Here is a 21,078-nt window from a genome sequence, read left to right as displayed (position 1 = left end):
GGGAAGGGGATCAGCCTCACCAACCAGCACCAGTTCGACTCACTCCAAAGCTCCAGGCTCTGGTAGGGGAGGAACAGCGCCGCCCCCGGGGTATTTAACCCAAGCCTGGAGCTTGAGGGGCCGCTGGACTCTCCAGCTCCACAGTGCTAGCGCCTCCCCCTTTTCAACCCCCCTCCTCCAGCACACCCCACCCTCCACCCCGCGCTAGCCTTGCTCACTAGCCGGTGCAGGCAGCCTGGCACCGGCTAGTGAGCCTGGCTCTTGCCTCTGCTGAGCCGCCCCCTGACCACTGCTACCGCGCACTGCCCAGCCCGCGCCACCCGGTTGCCAGCAGAGTGTACCCCGCAGCAGCCCGAGCCGGGACGCCAGTCCGAGCACCCTACAGACGCCCAGGGGTCCGTGTTCACGCAGCCAGCGGCATGGATTCGGATTCCGGGGAGCAGAGCGAGGGCGAGAACGTGACTGCCGCAGGTAACAACCCCCTCTCCCACGTTCCCTACCCCTCCGCCAACCCGCCCCCGGGCAGTCGCGCTGGCAAGGCTGGAGCTGGGGAGGAGGGAAGGCCTGGGCAGGAAATCTGGAGTATTTCTCGGAGCTCCCAGGCGGGAGGCCAGTCCCCAGCAGCAGCCGGGTCCCTTCTAGGCCAGTGCTAGGGACCGCTCAGGGCAGAGTTTCCTTTGGGGTTCCCCTATCCCCTGAAACTGGGGCACTCAGAGGAAGAGGAGGTACATTGCCTGGCGACTCTAGGCGCTGAGGGTCACTGTAGGGGACTCCAGTCTCTTGCGCTGGGTGGGAGCTGGGAAGGACTGGGGAAATTTGTGTCCCGTAGTTTGTTGCAGGGAAGGTTGCACACATTTGCCTTCCGAAACAACTTTCCAAGCGCCGGCCAGGTCCGAGGACCAGGGGTCACGAGGCAGAGCAGGTGTCCAAGGGAGTGATGGGGACATGGAAGCAAAGGCCCAGCAAGAGGCGCCGACAAGCAGGGGACCCCAAGACAAGAGGGTCCAGAAGCATGAGCCGAGGGGATCCCGGAATTCAGACACAGGCACACGGGCAGATTTTACCTTCTGCAGGCTTTTCACAATCAATAGTTTTCGAAGTGGATGCTTATTTGGGAAGAAAATGAGTGTCCTCCCCTGCCTTTCCCTGATAGTAAGCACCCACAACCTAGGTCAACTCAATCACTAGGCTCTGCCCACCTCCACCTGCTGCTCGTATCCATGCACCTGCCCAGGTCTCAGGGTCCCACTGGCAGTGGCACAGACATGTGACCTGCTGACTGGGACCTCCTACTATAGAAGGAGGCCCTTATTTTGTATCCTCTTCTCCCAGTTCAGAGCACAGGGCTCAGGGGTGGGGACCAAGCAACAAGAGGCACCGCCATTCCAGGCATGGGTGTAGGGAAGACAGGTTCAAAAATCAGGCAGGACAGCACCTACTGCATTATTTTTGCACTTATCAGTACCCTTCATCAGGCATAGCACCCTGCAAGGTAGGTTCATCTCCATGCTGCCTAGGCTCAGAGCGGGGAAGTAGGTTTGCCCACATCTCAAGAGCCTGGGAGGAGCCAGGGTCCTTAGTACTGGGCAGTTGTAACCAATACCTTAGAGGTGGATGGGAGGGAATGGACAAGTTGATGGAAAAGGAGGTGCCCTTTGTGAGGATACATGTGCGCACACACGCATGCATATGCCTGTGGCCAGGACATCCTGCTCTGCTGAGCTGTGTGAAGAACCTTGCATGCCTGTTTCTGTGTTAAGCACTGAGCATTTGCCTCACAGGTGACTTGTGGAACTCTCATCATTTAAAATGTCCAGAAGGTGATTTGTGTTTATCGAAGTAAATTATTTTCAGAGCTACACCTGTCACTCTCTCCTACTGGTTGAGGTTAAAGGTTGCAAACAAGAAGGAGTAAAAGGAGGCCCAGGGAATGGGAGAGGGGGGAGAAACTACAGGATTCTATGTATTGAGGTGAAAATGGGGCGGGGAAGTTCTTACGTACTCTGCCATCTTCCCTCCCAGGCTGTCCTAGTGCTCACTTCCTCCGTATATATCCATGTCACTTTGGGCCAGGAGGCCTCTGCATAGCTGATGGCAAACACTATCACTGAGCTCAGGTGGGTCTCATAAAGGACAGAGCAGCCAGATTTAATAAGCTGTCACCTACAAATAATTTTCACAATTGTTTCTTTCTTCCTCCTGTGCTTGAGTCTCACAAGTTGAACATTTACTTTAATGCCATGAGCCATTCTGCTAACTGGCACTTATTCTCGCTCACTCATTAGTTTCAATCATATTCTCCTTAGTGACAAAGTTTCAAAACTGAATGCTAATTCACCACTTTGCTATGGTTCCATCCTGTCACGCCAATTTTCATGTTGCAGATTCAGACACAGGTTAAATGACAGGAGTGTCACCCATAGAGAATGACATGTGCCACTATAGAAAACTCGGCGCTTATCTGTGAACATGTATGTGTGCAAGCCGGGAAAGACAATGGGGTCAGTGGGGCCTCTTGGACTAGTCCTGTGTGTGCCTGTGTATGCCTACCTCATAGTGAGCTGACTTGTCTCTTCTCCACACCCTTCCTTTCCTGAACATAGGAAAAATCTCTGCTATCAGATGTTGTAACGATGAAGCTATACTTTGGAATCAGAAAGACCTTAGTTTCAATCTCCACTTTGTGGGTAAATTTTTTTAACCTCTCCAACCTCAACATTCCCCTCTGTAAAATAAAGATAACAATGCCACATGATCAGAAACCAGCTCATGAAAAGTTCTGGTCATAGTTCAGAAATCATCATTTAATGATAATTGCTGTTTGATTGTGATCTAACTAGGTCATGTGGCATAAGAATCCTGCTAAATAAACCAACCCAGTGTTGTATTAAATCTAAATCACTAGGTGTGCCTAAAACAATCTGTGGTGCTGTAACTACCACATTGATATAACTGCCTAGAGTGTTTTGTTTTAAATGTTCCCCTTTTCAATCTCTTAACTCTAACCAGTGTATGTGTGCATATACATATATATTTGTTGGGAATTATTCTCTTATTTAAACTTTTAAATTTCCATTTTTATTTGAAAGGCTGAAAGAGACAGAGAGACAAAAATCTTGCATATACTGATTCATTCCCCAAACACCTACAACAAACAGGGCCATGCCAGGCCAAAGCCAGATGCCAGGAGCTCAGTTCAGGTCTCCCAGACAGGTGGAAGGGACCCAATTATTTAAACTATCATCTGTTGCTTTTCAGGGTATACATTAGCAAGAATGTTGGATCAGAAGTAGAGTAGCCAGTGTTTAAACCAGACATTGTGATATGGGATGCAAGTGCTCCTAGTAAGGGCTTAATCACTGTACCAAACACCTGCCTTTGATGGGGAGATTTTACATTCATTTGTTTTCATCCCATCTTCCAGCCAAGACATGAAGATGAGGACATTTCAACCTGCTGCTTTCACCCTCTTTCCTCCAGCTCTACATAAGGTTTGAAAACAAACAAAAGAAGAGCAGAGTACACTATACAATCCACTTGCCAACCTGGAGATGAGAGGAATTTCTTCTTTCATTCCACTTAAATGAAAGACATGTCAAACCCTTCCCTTCTCCTCTCCACCCCACTGGTAAATCTTTTCCCTTTAAAACGGCAAGAGGTTCATGAGGAGATGTTTGCCTTCTCCCTTCCCACTTCTGCCCATCATGATTACTTTTCTGGTGCCCTGTTATCAGGGAAGTAAGGAAATCTTCACAATCACTAACTATACTGTACCCCTTGCAAGTGCCTCTTCCAACAGCCCTCCTGCTGCACTGGCACAGATCTTTCATCAAACAACACCATATAGCAAGGAATGAGGGGTGTCTGAACGGAGATTTACCTTGATCTGCATTTTTTATTTTTTAGAAAGCACAAAATGATGTGCCTTTCTGTCATTTTATGGTTCTTTCTATGATTAGGGAAAAGACAAGGTTTATGGAATACTGGATTCATTCCAGAGACCCAACTTGGCAATCTTCCTTCTGACAAACCTACCATCTATCCCTCAGAAACCCAACAGCCTGGTATATTAACTTCAGAATGATTGAATCTTCCCTAAGAAGTAACATGAGAAAAAAATATTAGCAATGTCAGCCTTTTTTCCTTTATTTCTCAGAAGACCACAAGGCAGGCTGCCCTGCAAAGGGCAGAGAAGCTCACTCCACCCACAAGCAGATAGTCCAGTGCAGGCAAGCTGAATGGGATTCCTTGATCCTGGGTAGGTACTGCAGAAAAGTGTTTCCATACGATGGATGTGGGATTTGACAGAGGAAAATGAACTGGGAAAATCAAGGCCCTGCCCCTCTACTCTACCAGGTTTCTAAGAGGAAGCAATATATCCTAGGTGACAGACATAACTTGAGGAAAAAAAAAAAAAACACACAAGTAAGCAAGGAGGCAACTGGAGTAGAGGGCATACATGGGAAGGGTCCTGGAAAATAAAACTAAGTGAGTATAGGGAGTGTTAGTTAAAAGATCATAATAACTTGGTCTGGATGGTGTCTGGAAAGCTTCCATGATTGGTGAACAGAAAAACATAGCCGAATGAGAGCTGGGTAGAGCCTTTCATTTCTCCATTTCTACCTGATGGATAAATATAAGGCCTTCTTGGGCTCTTCAGCCACCAGGGTTTGGCCATGTCAGAGAGGGTAGTAGCACTAAGGCAAGGCAGAAGAGGAAGGATACAAATGGCATTTAAGAGAAATCAACAACAGAAGTTGGTGACAGACTGTGTGGAAGTGGTGAAAGGAGAGGGAGAGTGGAAGGGGACAGTAGCCTGTTGGAGTAACGATGTCCAGGAAGTCAGGGAAGTATAAGAGACAGGATCCCTAGTGCCACACTCCTCTCCATCCTTCAGGTTCTTAGCATTGCTGGTTTGATTAACAGTTCTTTTCCCCTTTAGACAGATAACTCTATGGGCACATTGGTGCTGAAAGAATGTCAGATTTGATAGTTGCTGATTCCCACTGTTAGATCCACACAGGCTGTTGAGCAAACTGCTGACGGGCAGATTGACGGTGGGGATGGCCAGGGGAACAATGGGCCATTTGGCTATTAGTCAAATGCTCATTTCTGGTTTGTGTTTATTGAAACTTGCATGAGCCTGTGCATTGTCTACACAGTAAGCTGTGGCTGCTCTGAATGGCAGAAACTAGTCATGTGCTTCTTCGTGTTCCCCAGATTTTATGGGGAATAGTAAATGAATGAGCACCTTGAGGAGTCTCCTGAGAACTTTGCACTAAAAAGTCAGACAAGCAGCCAAAAACCTGTCCTGTGGAGTAGAACTGCCAGAGATTTCCTTTGGTGTTTTGTTTTGTTCCAGCATTTTAAGATTTCTTGTACTGTCTTAAACTTGGTTAAGAATTTTGGACAGTCTGTCCTGTACTCTAGGACTTGAACTTGGATGGAGAGACAAGACATACCGACAATCACAGCCTAAGCCTGTGCCTAACGCCTCCCAACCTCCCTTACCTGGCACCATAGCCTCACTACAATTCCATTTATGTTCTTCCTTGATACTAGCCACGTACCACTGTCTTTGAGAGCTATTCTTATACAGGGCTATTGGCTGCCTATGGGAAGTCTAAATCTTTTTTGTTTCACTTTTCCCATCACTCAGGAGCCCTAAACATGGTGACAAGTTATTGGATGGATGGATGGTATTTTTTTAAGATTTATTTATTTTTATTGGAAAGGCAGATATACAAAGAAAAGGAGATACAGAGACAAAGAGCTTCCATCTGCTGGTTCACTCCCCAAGTGGCTGCAACAGCAGGAGCTCATCCAATCCGAAGCCAGGAGCTAAGAGCTTCCCCCAGATCTCCCATGCAAGATACACAGATAGTATTTTAAGATGGTTTCTCAGGAAGCAGAGATATAGGTTAGCATGCATGTTTGCTTGGGCCCTCTTGGGATCAATATCTATGGAAAGGAATGGATGGCAAGGGAGAAGAAGGGAAAGGAAGGGAGCTGGGACTCAGGGTACAGAGCTGGACTGGGGCAGCACACCAATAGCCTCCATCATGCCCATAGTGAGTTCTGAAGCTGGAAGGACCCTTTAGAACGGTTCTGAGTTGGGAAAGAAGATAGACCTTTTCAGCTCTCATAGTCATAAGATGACAGGCCTTCTAACATGTCACCTTGGGTGAGTCTGTGCCTTTCAACTGAGGACTTCTACAGTCAGAACTCCAACCAGTTTGTAGAGGAGAGTTCTTCACTTCTGAAGGAGAGTGCAGACAGTACATAGCAGCATGCAGCACAAGTGGCCTCCACAATTCTTCAGAGCTATTTCACTTGGGACACTAATCCTGTCTACCAGCAGAGTTTAAGGGGTAGCTGTTCAGCTACCAACTTTTTTTAGACCACTTTAGGCTATTGGGATTGCCTTTCTGGAACTCACAGACTGTACTCAACTATTCAATCCACACAACCCAAAGATACTAGTAGGTCACTGTGGTGTTGGATGCTATGGGAATATACAGAAATGGAATCAGATATGGTCCTGCCTTCAGGGAGAGAGAAAACACTCCGCCCTAAAATGAGTCTGAAGATTGAGCAACACCCAGAACAAACAGTGCAGGATTTGGAGTGTGGGACAAGGTAGCTGGAAGTTCTGGTAGAAAGGCTTCTGGAGATAGAGAATCTGTGTTGAGTATGTATATATAATTTTCCTATGTTATTTTTCTCCTTAAAAAAATAGCACCTGCTTTCTCATTTGTCAGCAAAACTCAATTATAGTCACACTTGCCATTAGCACTTTTCGCTAGCTGGTTTGTTCTCTTCCATTGACTCTCATTTGAATTCACACATAAATCTCTATAAAGACACTATATAAATAATTTGTATTTCGGTCCCTTGGCTTCTGATTCTTCATGTAAAATGCCTATGTAGGTGGGTGTTTGGGCTGTATTCAATGCAAGTATAGAAATAAAAAGAGAATGAGAATGTAAAAGATAAATTCCCTCTAAAAAAATCAAATGGAGAAAATACCTTTCCCCCATTTTCCTTTCCCCCACACAGATTCCTTTAAAAAGCTCACAGAAAATGGAATCAAAAGATCAAAGTATTTGGGAACAAAACATTTTGTTACTCATATATATTTTTCCGTGGTATACAATTTCCATTAACTTTCTGAAGACTCTCTCCTTCCCATTTATTAAGACATGCCAAAAAAATATTTTATTAGACATCAGAAATGTTCTTGGGGCAGGCATGGCGGTTTAGCAGGTAAAGCTAAACATTCTGCAACACTGACTCCCCATATGGGCACCAGTTTGTGTTCTAGCTGCTCCACTTCCTATCTACTCCCTGATAACGAAGTAGGAAAAGCAGTGGAAGATGGCCCAAGTGTTTAGACCCCTAACATCCACATGGGAAATCTAAACGGAGCTCTTGACTCCTAGCTTTGACCTAACCAACCCCAGGCTGCTACGGTCATGTGGGGCAGTGAACCAAAGAATGGAAGACTTCTTTTTCTTTCCCTTCCTCTCTCAGACTCTTAAAAAATAAGTAAATTTATTAATTTAAAACAAACAAAAAAGAACCTGCCTCCTTAAGGCAGTAGGCAGTGCATCAGTCTCAAGAAAAAAATGAAATCATCTTTTTAGACAACTGTATGGCATAAAGTTTAAGGCTGCTTTAAAACAATCTTTGTGTTCATATTGAGTTTCTTCCACATCATTGCTTGGGAATAAATTTGGGTCTGCTCATGGAAAATCTACCAGGGCGCAGACTATAAAAATGGAAGGTTTGGCAGCACAGAAAGTGCTAGACACACCCTAATAGAAACCAGCATTTTATAACTCAGTTCTCTGGGAGATACTTCAGTGGTGTCCAATATTGCTTAAAACTGTTGAAAAACCACAGAGACAGCCGCTGGCTGTTAGGTTGTGTTTCAAAAGTAAAATACACTTTCTGTGAAACTGTTGTAGCCCCTAAAGGAAGCATTTTAGCAATATGCAGCTTTATATTTCACTAAGTGGTTCGTTTATACTGGTTCGTTTAAACTCCCAGTTTATATTTTTATGGTTCAAGCATCTGATTTCACACAAGGGAGGAAATTCTGTAAAAAATCTGCTGCTGTTGAGCAGACACATCCCACATTCCTGAGTTGGGGCCCAGGGATCTACTAAAAAGGTAAGCATAACTGGGGGAGAATACAGGAGGGAGGCAGGGGCACTGTCTCAAGCAGCAGCTCTTTCCTGCCACGTTTGAATCCTGGTCTCTGGGTTTCCTTTCATTAAGATTGAGAAAATCAGAGAGGAAAGATTGGTTTGGAGATTACAGAATAAGACAGAACTTAAGAAGTTGTAGTAAAACAAGATGATAAATGGTACAGATGATCTTTGCCAGTCAAAGACCAGGCAAGGATGACGGGTATTGAACATAATCCTAATCACGGGACCCTTCTGTTAATTACAGCATTAATTGTATCTCCACGAGGCCCTACTCTAAGCTACAGGCATTCCCGACATTTGCCCAATAATGCGTGAACAAGTACAGACTGACCCTGCTCCAGATCCGGGGCTGGTGAAGGGTGATTTAGGAAGGCAGAGGAAAAGCAGACTCTGAGCCACTGCTGGGAAAGAAGGACTTGAGGAACCCTAGAGCCCCAGGCTTCATTAGGGTCCAGGGGCCCTGGTGAAGACAGGAATGCAGGAATGTCTAGCCAAGGTCAGAGAGATGCCAAAGACAAAACTACCTTTTTCAGGCTGTATTTAAGCTGAGTCCTAAGCCCTATATTCACCACAACCTCTTTTTTTTTTTTTTTTAAGATTTACTTATCTGAAATAGAAAGAGAATTAAAGACAGAATTCTTCCATCTGCTAGATCATTCCCCAAACCTTCGACTGGACCAAGCTGAAGCCAGGGGCCAGCAGGAACTTCATCCAGGTCTCCCACAAAGACAGCAAAGGTCCTAGTTAGTACCTAGGTCATTTGTCATTGTTTTCCCAAGTGCATGAAGTTGGATCTGAAGCAGAGAAGCCAGGACCCAAACCAGTGTCCCTATATGATGCCAGCATTGTAAGCAGCAGCCTAATTTGCAGTGCCATAATACTGGCCCCTCAATCCAGCAGTCAGACTATTTCAGATGTAGAACCTCCAGGACATGGTGACTCAAGGGGGAGAGAAAACTCAAAGCCAAGAATTTGGCAACTGTGAAAAGAACTTCAAGTGCAGAGCCAGATGACTTGGGTTTAGGTTTCCAGTAGTCTCTTAACTACTACTTTTTAGTAACATTATTTTCTCACCAAATGAATAAAAAAGTCATGGTGGAATATATGAAAACAGCACAAGGAAAATAAAATTGTACCCTAAGAGTGAATGCCTTCTTCCAAAGCAGAGAATGTAGTCCAAAAGCAATCCTGGAAAGATCCTAGAGAGATCTGCTGAGAGAGGGAGAGAGAGAGAGAGAGAGAGAGAGAGAGAGAGAGAGAGAGAGAGAGAGGAGCTGGGCAGGGGGAAATGAGGCAGATCTTCTGAGTTTTCTCTCCTTCCCTCAAAACATACGCACTTTAAAGAAAAAAGAATCTGACTTACTGTGGGTATTGAAATGTCAAAAAGACAGCTCTTCCCTCCCCTTCCTCTGACCCCTTCTACGGCGTTCCTGACCTCTCCCGCCATCCCTCCTCCTCCTGGAGGCTTCTCCACTCAGAGGTGAGCACACATCCAGCGCCCCCTGTGTGCTGCCCAGCAGCACCACTCCCAGGGCAATCCAAGAGCCTTTCTCCAGGGAACCCTCAGAAAATGGTCACGTTTTTTTGAAGACCTGAGAGGCATTTGGTAGGTTTCACAGATGCCCAGTGACAAAGGCAAAAGTTAGTCTGCTTTGGGCTTAAATAGGTACTAGCTTCAAAACAAAAGTTATATATGCCTCTAATTTCACATTCGTGTTTTATTGTTCTTTAGACTGGATTTTTTTTAAATGTAAATTGTAAGAAAACAGGCATTTGTCCATCTGTGTTAGACCTCTCTCCCTTTAGAAGTTAGCTTCCTAATTCATGGACACAATCCCAATCCAGCAAGGCAAGCAGAGTTAAGTTTATACAGGTCAATGTTCAGAGAGTCCAGAACAGAATCTGGTAGGAAATAAACCTTCACTTTCTTGACTCCTCTTTTTTCTTTTTGCCATTTCTGGATGCATGCATACTTCCTTAATTTCTACCCTGCCTCCCTCCATAGCTGCTTTTTCCCTACTATGCACGCTGAGGTGGCAACTGCCACCTTGATGTTAGATTCCGACAGTTTTCTCAGCACTGAGCACCAAACTTTCTTCCCAACATCTCTGCCAGCTGTCCTGAGGAGGCTGCTTCTCATCCATACCTGGGCCGTGGCCTTGCCCTCCAACTGCTCCACTCCCAGCTCTGCTGGCTGCCTCCACAGCCCCAAGCCACCCAAGGGCCCCGACTGACAGCCCCAAGTCACCAAGGGCCCCGACTGACAGCCCTAAGCCACCAAGGGTCCCGACTGACAGCCCTAAGCCACCAAGGGTCCCGACTGACAGCCCTAAGCCACCCAAGGTCCCCTGGCTGCGAAGGCAGCAGGACAGTGAGTCTCTCCCTACATACGCAGCCACGAGCTGCACACCATCTGAGGAGACTAAGCACAGGGGTGAAATCAGCTCCACCAACACCGACAAAGGCAGATTTCCTCAAACTTAAAATTTCCCCCGAGGGGAGAAGACAGGCAGAGACAAACTAATCAGCTAACCTCAGTAAACCATTGCGGTATCCAGTCACAAACATTATCGAACTACTAAGCGCGCAATGATATCTCCACGCAGTAGAAAATCACTCCTCAGCTTTTCCTCACTGTCCCAAAAGTGTGAAGACCAGCTCCTCCCGAAACAAAGCGCAAAAGCGCCGCGTTTTTACTCACCACTTCGGAAGTCCGTCGTCCGGGGTCGCCAGCGGCGAGGTGAGGCGGAAGCACACCCTGCGCGGAGGCGGCACTCCCGCCTTCAGAGCGGACACTCTCGCGAGATCAGAGGGCAGGGTCCGTCTGCGAGAGCGGCCTGCGAGGGCAGGGTCCGCCCGCAGCGTCCCAAGGACCTCCTGCTAGGTCCGCAGCTCAGCTTCCCAAGTGGCCACTAACAAAATTCCTTCATTGAAAATTTAATGGTAAAGGGATATGTCCACATTATCCTGTTGTGTATGAGACAAGCCCAATATGCTATAATCTCCATCTTGCCACACCAGGGCACTTCAAAACATAGATAGAAAAAGAATGGAAAAGATAGTTTTAGTGCAAAAATATTCAAAGCCATATATAGTTTTCTTATTATTTGCATTGTCAGCAAACGTTTTGAAGTACCTTTGTGTGTAAATAAATGCACACACACACACACACACACACACACACATCCCCATACGTACACCTTCCTATGTAAATACTGCAGAAGGGGAGAAAATCACATTCACTAAATACTTAAATGTTTACTACTTGGGAGAGGAGTGGACATGTGACTAAGCAGGTTAAGCTACTCTCGGGATGCCCACCAGCTGCTTCCAATCCAGCTTCCCACTAAGGTATCTAGGAAAGCAACAGCAGATGGCCCAAGGACTTGGGTCCTTGACACCCACATGGGAAATTCAGATGGAGTTCTGGCTCCTGGCTTCAGGCTGGCCCAGAACTGGCTTTTGTGGCCATCTGGAGAGTGAGTTAGTATATGGGATATCCCTCTGTTCCTCTTTTTCCCTCTCATCTCCCTCCCTCCCTCTTCCTTCCTCCTGTCATTTTGCCTTTCAGATAAATACATAAAATTTTAAAATATTTATTTGGAAGGTGAATGAGAGAAAGGTAGAAACAGAAGGAGAGAGATCTTCCATCTACTCAATTTACTCCTCAGATAACCTCAACAGCTGGGCCTGCAGCAGGTAGAAGTTTGGCCCCACACTCCCTACTCCCCAACACTGGCTGTAATATTTAAAGAGGTGATAAAAGACTGTGAGAGGCAGAATGATTGAGATCCAAGTAAATTCTTGAAGAAGCCAGACAATGTGGCAAGAATGCTAGGCAGCAAGCCTAGTTCACTCAGTTTGTTCTGGAACATTCTCAGCTGGGTTTTCTCCTTATCCTGGGGTGGGGAGGTAAGTGATGGGCTCAGGTATGGGTAACAAAGGTCTCTTCCCAACTATGTTTAATGTTTTGTTTTTTAAAAAATTCTTATAAACAGCTCTGCCAAATTGTCATAACCCTATAAGAATGGCTGAAGTATGAACAGAATGAAGAGTGCTGACTGGGAGACACCACATAGGCAGTCACATTTCAAGTTCATTGTCCATTCCCAGAAACTAACCAAGAAGCAAAACTCTTAAAAGCTTCCAGAAAAAAAAAGGGGGGGGGGGAGTGGGGTGAGGCCCTGCTAATGTGTTACACACCGAAGTAATAAGACTGAGAGCTGGATGACTGTGACACCAATGCCTTCAGTCCTCATATGAGTGAAAGCATCAATCCCAATACGGGGCTCTGCACCCAGTCAACCATAAGTTCAGCTGTGAGTGGAGTAAGAATTTTCTAGGATGTGTTTTGTGTGTTTTTAAAGTCATATGAGTACCTACGTAATAGCCTCTATTTTGCCACCTGGTTCTTGGGGTGGGTGGCTGATGCCTGTTCTGGACAAAGTGCTCCACTGAAATGGGGAAGTTAATGAAGACAGAGTAATCATGAGATCCAAGAGACAAGAGAGGACACCAGAGAAGGGAATCAGGCTAGAGGTAGAGCCTAGGCTGACAGCCTAGGTTGGCCATGGAGGGAAACGTACTCAGATGCAAACCAGGAACCAAGGGTTCCCAGAGGGGCTTCTGGGGGGGGGGGTGGGAAATGGAAACCCTGGAGTAGTCGATGTGTTTGGATCTGTTGAGAATATTATATTCTGCTGAGGACTTTGAGAGTGCCTTGGCTCTAGACAAACAAAAAGGCAATCAAAAGATAAGCTAGCAGTGTTTAACTCCTGGGGAAAATGAGAGCAACAAGAAAGAAAATGCTGTCTTGTAAATCACAGGATCCTATATGACTCAGTCATAGACAGCATCAAAATCACAGTAATGTCATGGCCATTTGATTTAACTGAATGTTGAGAGAAAACCAAATTGGAAGATGGAAGAAATGAACAGGGAAGAGAGCTTAATTGTCCTCTTCCTTAGTAGGAAGCTGAAAGTGAATAAAATCAAGTACTTAAGCATGGAATTTAAACATATAGAGGTATTTATTCACTGAAGCAGCTAAAGAGGTTGAAAGTATCTTGTCTCCATGGAACTAGCTGGTATTCGAAGGGGCAGAGTAGCACAGGCTGTTTTGTGCCTTCTAAAATGATTGGGTTTGAAGCACCTGCATTACATTGGAAATAAATCTTAAAAAAAAGAAGAAAGAAAGAAAAGCATTAGTTCAGTAAGTTATAGTATGACTAGGTCCCTCTCACTCAGAAAAGGAATGCCAAGTGTGGTTACTATTGTTTCTGATGTGAAAACAAATGTACTTCCGCAAAATGTTAAGAATGCAAGTCATTCATTCATGTGCTGAGGCTGTATGCCATTCAATCCCTGGCTGGGCTGCTAGGATGCAGAAACTCTGCTTCTTGTCCTCAAGGCATTCACTTGCTGGGGGGAGATGAAGTCATCCAGCTAATGGATGACTGATGGATCAGAAAGGTATCCTGGAGGGGAAGTAGTTGTTGAGCAAAATCTCCCAGGACTCAGAAGTCCTTCCAGTAGAGCTCAAGAGCTTGAGTAGGAATTAGGCTGAGTCCAGTAAGGGGGCAATTGGTGTCAGCACAGGGCAGCTGGTTGGGGCCAGGGCCTGCTGGGCCTGCCAGTCTGCAGCTTGATCTGTGAGTGTTGAACCTAACACAGAAAGAGATGCCTGCTGAGCACCTGTTTTTGAGTGAACACAGACCGAGCTAGGTCTGACAGAGAAAGCTTGGAGGTGACTGAAGTAACAAGAGCCCCCCTGAAAGCAGAGAATGTGAGCACTTTGGAGGGAAACCACACAAGGGGAAAGTTGGAGGTTTCAAGGTCATTGGTCCAAGATGATCATAGTGACAGAAAGCAGAAGGAACACGTATTCTGCTGCCAATGAATGGCAGGAATGAGCATGCAGAGAGAGCTTGCTGGAGACAGGGAACCAGTGTGTGAGAGGACAGAGGCAGCCCAGGCACCAGCAACACTCAGGCATGATGCATGCCTGGGGCATGGGGAGGCAGGAAGGGGAAGTGTTGTTTAAATTTTATTTATATGAAAGGCAGAAAGTCAGACAAGATTCCTGTTTGCCGGTCTATTCAGATGCCCTCAACAGGAGGAAGGGCTGGGCCAGACTGCAGCCAGGAGCCAGGAACTCAGTCTGAATCTTTCACTTGTACAGCAGGGACCCAATAACTTGAGCACTAATCTGCTGCCTCCCAAGGTGCACAGTACCAGGAATCTGGATTGGAAGTGCAGGGTAGCAGGGACTCTAACCGGGCACTCTAGTGTGGGAGGTAGGTGACTCAAACGGAAGCCTAACTTACTAAGCCACAGCTCAGCCCCATCCTTAGCATATTTGAGGGATTTCAGCTGCTGACTTGCTTGGAAAATAGTGAAACCTTTTGGTGGCACTGGTTTATATTACCATGAAGTATGAAAATTTTACTTCCAGCCATTTACTGTCTTAGAGACAAGTACTGGGAGAAAATAATTTAGAAAAGAAACTTGGAGAAAGACACACTTCTAAGTAATTTCCACAAAGTCAAGTCTCTCCTGTTAGTTGGCTCTTTCCTCCTTAGGTGAGTGGACCTGCCCTTGAGTGTATCCATCAGAGTGGGGGGTCCAAACAAGCTTAGGAGCCCATTCTTACGGGCTTTCAGATGTCTCCCACCCCCAATCTGCAAACTGCATCCCACAAGGTAAATGCCGACCGTGGTACCAGTGGAGAAGCCAAACAGCCTCACTCAGGTCTCAGACCTTAAATCTAAGGCTTATAAAAATCTTTACTGTAGTGTATAGGTAAGGCATATCATAGACAACATATTACACATGACCCTTTGCTGCCATCCCACATGCAAATTGACTGCCGTTCCAAATATCATTGTACAAAATTCATAATGAAGACAAAATACCTAAGTAGAAAATCCAGCAAGGCGTGGTGTGGCCTATCAAGTCATCTCCCATCCAAAAGCCTCTTCTGGCTTCTCCTCCCTCACATGTTCCCACCTCCCTAGGATATCTAATAGTTCCCTGTACTGTTGTTGGAGTTCCCTAGGTTGTAGGCATTGAACCTCAGCGCCTTCTGGGAGCCTCAGTCCTTTAGGCCTCAAAACCTGTTGCCAGCTTTGAGCCACTTACAGAACCGATTCTGTATCATTTTATTGTTAGCATTTTAGGTTCTGTGTCTACACTCAAAAAAGTGAAGGCTTCCCAAGATCCCATCTTAAGTGCATCTGTCTGTTCACTTCATTGAAGTACTATCATGCTGCCCTTCTGCCAGAGTCCTTGTTAGCAATGTGGGAACCTGTGCCTAGGATTCAGGGTGCCTGCTGTGATGGAGAACAATTTGGGAGCACCACCAGGAAGGATCACCTGGAGAGACTGCTCCTAATGATGAAAATAGCTCATGAGTGAGAAGCAGCATGAGTGGGGAGGCTCCTGGGGGTAGCAGAAGGCAGGCTGCAGAGAGAGGACTACTGCTGAAACTGAACACAAAGGGTGTGGTGGGCGATTATCTTCCCACATGTACCCACCCCAGATGTTCATGATGCTCTCAGGACAATGACAGAGTCCAAGGGGGCCCAGGCAGGCAGCTGTGAGCAAAAAAGCAAGGTGTGGGTCACGTACTGAACAGGGAAGGCATTGGGTACATTCAGTTCAGTGGGCATGTGCGACCAGATAGAACCCGGATGGCAGAGGACAAGAAAGAACATGCTAAAATCATTCCTTCAGAGATTTTCAAACAGACATTTGCTGGATAGCCTCCACCTGACATGTGACATCTTCCTGTTGAGGTCACACAAGTCTTCCAAGCACTGATACCCAAGAATTCAGCAGTAGGTATGGGCAAAGGACCACGGTGGAGCTGAGAGCAAGGGCCTCCCTCCCTGAGATGAGGGATGTGAGGGCTGGCCAGGCCATCACATTGAAAGGATGCTGTCTGCGGTGCCTCTTCTTCCTGGATGAGGATCTGCTGGATCCAGCTGTTGGCACCAGAGTGTCAGGGCATGGTTGACAGCCAGACCCAAAGGCTGAGATTGCATGGCTCTCCTCAGCTTGGGGAAAGCTGGCTTTTGTGATGAAGTGAGCTGTCTTTGGACTTCTCATGCCAGCACATTCTTTGATGGACTTTGGGCATGCAGGCCTCTGATGAGAGGGCTAGCATGGATTAGACAGAGCCAGAGCATCTGCCTGGAGGATTCCTACTGCTTGCTGGCTTATGAAGGGGCATCAGAAAGGAATCCTGCCATGTGTCAATGGACTCGTTTTAGACACACTTCCCTGCAGAAGGCAGCCTGGGTTATTTGCTACTTTCCACATTGACCTTCTAGCAAAACTTGTAAATAAATTGAAGTCCATTAACAGGGGATTGGAAGGGTAAAGGTTACATATGTACATCATCAAAAAGATATTATAGGTGGATGGACATCTGGCCTAGAAGTTAAGACACTGGTTGGGATAGCCAAGTCCTGCATTTGAGTGTCTGGGATTCAAGGGCAGGTTTCCTCTTGATTTAATCTTCCTGCTAATGTGCACCCTGGGAATCAGCAGTAGAGATGGCCCAAGTTGGGTCTCTGCCACCCATGTGGGAGAACCAGATTGAGTGTCTGTCTTGGAGCTTGTCATTTTGAGAGATGAAGAAGCTGGTGGCTGGGAGCTATTACTTTTTTTCTCTCAAACTGATTAATCTTTTCAAAAAAATAAAAAAGGTTGGCATTGTGACACAGCAAATTAACTCACTACCTCTGATGCCAGCATCCCATATAAGCATCAATTCCAAACCCAGTTCTGCACTTCCAATTCAGCTCCCTGCTCACAAACCTGGAAAAGCAGCAGAAGATGGCCAAGGGCTTGGGACCTTGATTCGTGTGAGATCTTGAGGGACTTTCTGCCTCCTTGATTTAGTCTAGCTAAGCTCTGGCTGTTGCAGCCACTTGGGGAGTGGATGGAAGATATCGCTCTCTCTCTGAATCTGTCCCTCTGAGTAAAAGAAAAGAATTGTTTTATGCAGGCAATATTGTATACCTTAAAAAGATCCAAGAGATGCTCCATAAAATCTGTCAGCTATAATAACAAAGCTTAGCTAAATTTTTCATAGGAGCAAAACACACAGTAACTAGTTGAATTGTTTCACATCATTAATAATCACGAAGAAGCTATTATTATAAAAAATGCACTAACAGGGGGCATGCATGGTAGCCTAGTGGCTAAAGTCCTCGCCTTGCATGCACCAGGATCCCATATGGACACCAGTTTTAATCCTAACAGCCCTGCTTCCCATCCAGCTCCCTGCCTGTGGCCTAGGAAAGCAGTTGAGGACAGCCCAAAGCCTTGGTACCCTGCACCCACGCGGGGGACCCGGAAGGGACTCCAGGCTCCTGGCTTTGCATTGGCACAGCTCCCACTATGGCAGTCACTTAAGGAGTGAATCAGTGGACAGAAGATCTTCCTCTCTGTCTCTCATCCTCTGTATATCTGACTTTCTAATAAAAATAAAATAAATCTTTTTTTTTAAAGTACACTAACAGAGACAACTGTAACTTTATTACTTCAAAAGTAAATATGCTGAAAGATATGCAAAAATTTAATGTAAATTACTCTCCACATTATTGAATAACACAGAAGATCTGGCCGAATGGAAAGACTGTCCATGTTTCTGCACTTCAAGTATCATAAAGATACATGTTTACCTAAGATTACCATGGGATATTCATGGCATTTACATGGCATTTACTCAAATGATCCCAAAATTCATATGAAAGTGTAAAGGTAAGAAGAGTTAAGAAGAATGAATTAGAGAAAGATTGCCTTTTGGTCAACTATGACTTACTATGAGTTAAGGTAATTAAGAAACTGTGTATTGCTGCCAAAATAACTATCAGACCAAAAGGACAGAGTAAAAAAACTCAGACACAGACTCATACAATATGGAACCTGGATATTCTCAAAAGGGGGCCAAACAGATCAGTAGCAGACAGATGAACTATTCAATAAAAAGAGTAAATGATGAAGAGAAAAATATTAAGACCTCATGCAATATGCACAAATAAATTCCAGATGGATTAGAGACCAAAATGTCAAAATGAAAACCTTAAAACTTCTGGAAAACACACAAGACTCATATTAACCATGGTAGAAAAAAAAATGTTCAAAATTAAATTTGGGGGCTACCAAACATCAAGAAAAGAATGATCAACTTAAAATATAAACTTTTCTATACGTTAATGTATAAATTTTCTACATGGCTAAAGACACCATGATAAAGTTAAAAAGCAACGCTCCATACTAAGAGGTACTTGTGAATTTATGTGATCAGCAGAGAGCTAGAATTTATATTATATGAAAACTGGATCCTGGGGCAATATTGGGTGGCCATTCCCCATCCCTGGGTGCTGGGACGGTTGAGAGGCTGGGTGTGTCTTCTGCCCTGGTCTCCCTCTTACACCCAGATACAGAAAAAAGAAATTGGAAACTTGCAAACAATGATCACACCCACTTTTCCCTGACCCTTGACCCTTCCCACCCTGACACCCTGATCAATTATGTGAACATCATCTAATATAAAAATTGAAAAAAAATTTAAAAGAATAAGAAAAGAAAATGGAAAGAAAGTCAAATTATCACGTTTGCAGATGACATGCTCTTATGGGCCTAAATGGAGAAAGTCTCTTAAAATTAACAAGAAAAAAGACATACATTTCAATGGGGAAAAATATGAGTAAATTATACAAGTAAGTAAGTTGTATAATTTACCAAAAAAAAAAAAAAAGTAAGCAATTCATAGAGGAGAAAAGTCTGAAAGCCCAATAAATATGAAAATATGAAATCTCACTAGCAATTAGGGAAATGCATATATAAAGATTTATTTATTTTTAATGGAAAGGCAGATGAAATTTAATGAAAGAGGGAGAGACAGAAAGATGAGAAAGATCCACCATCTGCTGGTTCACTCCTGAAATGGCTGCAACAGCTGGAGCTGAGCTGATCTGAAACCAGGTGCCAGGAGATTCTTCTAGGTCTCCCACATGGGTGCAGAGTCCCCCACATGGGCCAACCTCTGCTGCCTTCCCTCTCTACAAGCAAGGAGCTGGATGGGAAGTGGAACAGCTGAGACAGGAACTGGCATCTATATGGGATCCCAGTGCTTGTAAGGTAAGGATTTGCCCATTGAGCCATCAAGCCAGACCTGGGAAATATATTTTTTAAAAGGTATCACTGTGTGCTTACCAGATTGGCCAGATTCTTAAAGTTGGATTGTTTGAGGTGCTGATGAGGAAGTGAAATGTATGCTCTGTTGCTGTGAGTGAAAATTAGTAGTCTCACTAGAGAGCCACTTGCGAATCTGCTCCAGGACGTGGCTGTTGTGTTCTAGGTGTAGAGCCTGGGACCCTGCTGGGTAGGTGCACAAGGAAACATGTCCGGGTGCTTTTTTCGCTTGTAGAAAAGTGGAGAGAAGGTAAATATCCATCAACAGGAATCATGGATATGTATTTATATAAGCAGCTGAGTGACTCAGCAAGTGAAATCTTAAAAGCATGTTGAATGAAAGGTTTCTGAAGGACTTTAGATGAAGTTTAAAATACTGCTATTAGTATATGAGGTTCAAAAGATTCATGGAAAATGTAAATAAAAGCAAAGCTCATTTAAATGCAAAAAAAAAAAAGTTGAAATCTAGGACAAATATGTGGACCTAGGAGTTAAGCTAGTGATGCCTGGGTCTCTCTCAAATAAATACAATTTTTAAAATTCATGAAACAACTAATGGTATATAAATAAAGTGAGCCACTTGTAAACAACAGAAAACTTAGAAATCCATGCATAGTTGTTTTGTAATATGCATTTTTCCTTAAATTTTCTCAAGTTTCCTCATCATGTTGATGCATACTCACATGGAAAGGCACAATTCCACAACCACAGATAAGACAAATACACATAAGCACCTGAAGTGCCTCTTTTCTGAGGAGGTAAAACAGAAGGCCAGGTATTACAAATTGAGCGCTTCACCTCCCTCTGGCTAGTATTAGAAATCATTCCTTCTTGGCAGGGGCCAACCTAGGCTTCGTCATATGATCTTCTGTTTTTGTCTGTGTTTGCAGTGCTTTGTGGTTTTTTTAAAACTTCGTTTTTCCAAGGGAAAAAAGAACCTGCTCAATCTCCATCTGAAAATGGGCAATGCTTCAAAAAGCATTTAAAAAATTGATGTTTGTCATCCTATTCCTGGCACCTCATAGAGCTGCCGAATCCAGTTCTGCTACTTTGCAAATGGCAGATCTGGACAGCAATTTAGTATCTCCCTTTAAAAAAATGTATTTGAGATGTAAAGAGACAGAGAATGTGTGTGTACACTCTCCAAATGCCCACAGTGTCTGGGGCTGGGGACCAAGACCAAAGCCAGGAATCAAGAACCAAATCCAAGTCTCCCATGTAAGTGGTGGGAACTCAGCCTTTTGAACCATCACTACTGCCTCCTAGCATCTGCACTGGCACAGAGCTACTATCAGGAGCTGGAGGTGGGTTTCCACAGCTTCACATGGTACTAGACATCTTAACCAGAGTCTTAACCACTAGCCAATGCCTGCTGCCTTAGGCCCCCTTTGCTTTGGTTTCCTTGGATGTAAAATGTTGCTGCTGATGGTGATGCTAATGCTGATGCTAATAACTCCTTGAGTTGTTGCAAGAATATGACAAATTATTGGTGCATAAAGCACCTAAAAGAGTAGGCACTGCATAGGTGGAATCTAATTGTTATGCCTAAATATGATCTTCCGTCCTTAGCGACACTAGTTATTTGTTAAATGCAGGAGGCATGAGCTTTGTTTAAAGGCAGCATGTAAGTAGGTGTTATTTTAGTGACAGTTGC

General features: G+C 44.8%; 1 protein-coding gene across 1 annotated transcript in view; it reads left to right on the top strand.

Annotated features, from left to right (window-relative positions):
• The first annotated feature begins 413 nt into the window (after positions 1 to 413).
• Positions 414 to 21,078, top strand: part of TNFAIP8L3 (TNF alpha induced protein 8 like 3) — a 34,270-nt gene continuing 13,605 nt past the window's right edge. Inside the window, exon 1 of the mRNA XM_040969258.1 lies at positions 414 to 471. Coding sequence (XP_040825192.1) covers positions 420 to 471 — 52 coding nt within the window. The 5' untranslated portion in view covers positions 414 to 419. The remainder of the gene's footprint in view (positions 472 to 21,078) is intronic.

This window comes from Ochotona curzoniae, unplaced genomic scaffold (assembly GCF_017591425.1).
Source record: "Ochotona curzoniae isolate NIBS_2020 unplaced genomic scaffold, NIBS_Ocur_1.0 scaffold_4701, whole genome shotgun sequence".
Classification (NCBI taxonomy): domain Eukaryota; kingdom Metazoa; phylum Chordata; class Mammalia; order Lagomorpha; family Ochotonidae; genus Ochotona; species Ochotona curzoniae.
Note: the sequence above shows the minus strand (reverse complement) of the source record. Positions and strands in the feature narration are given on the sequence as shown.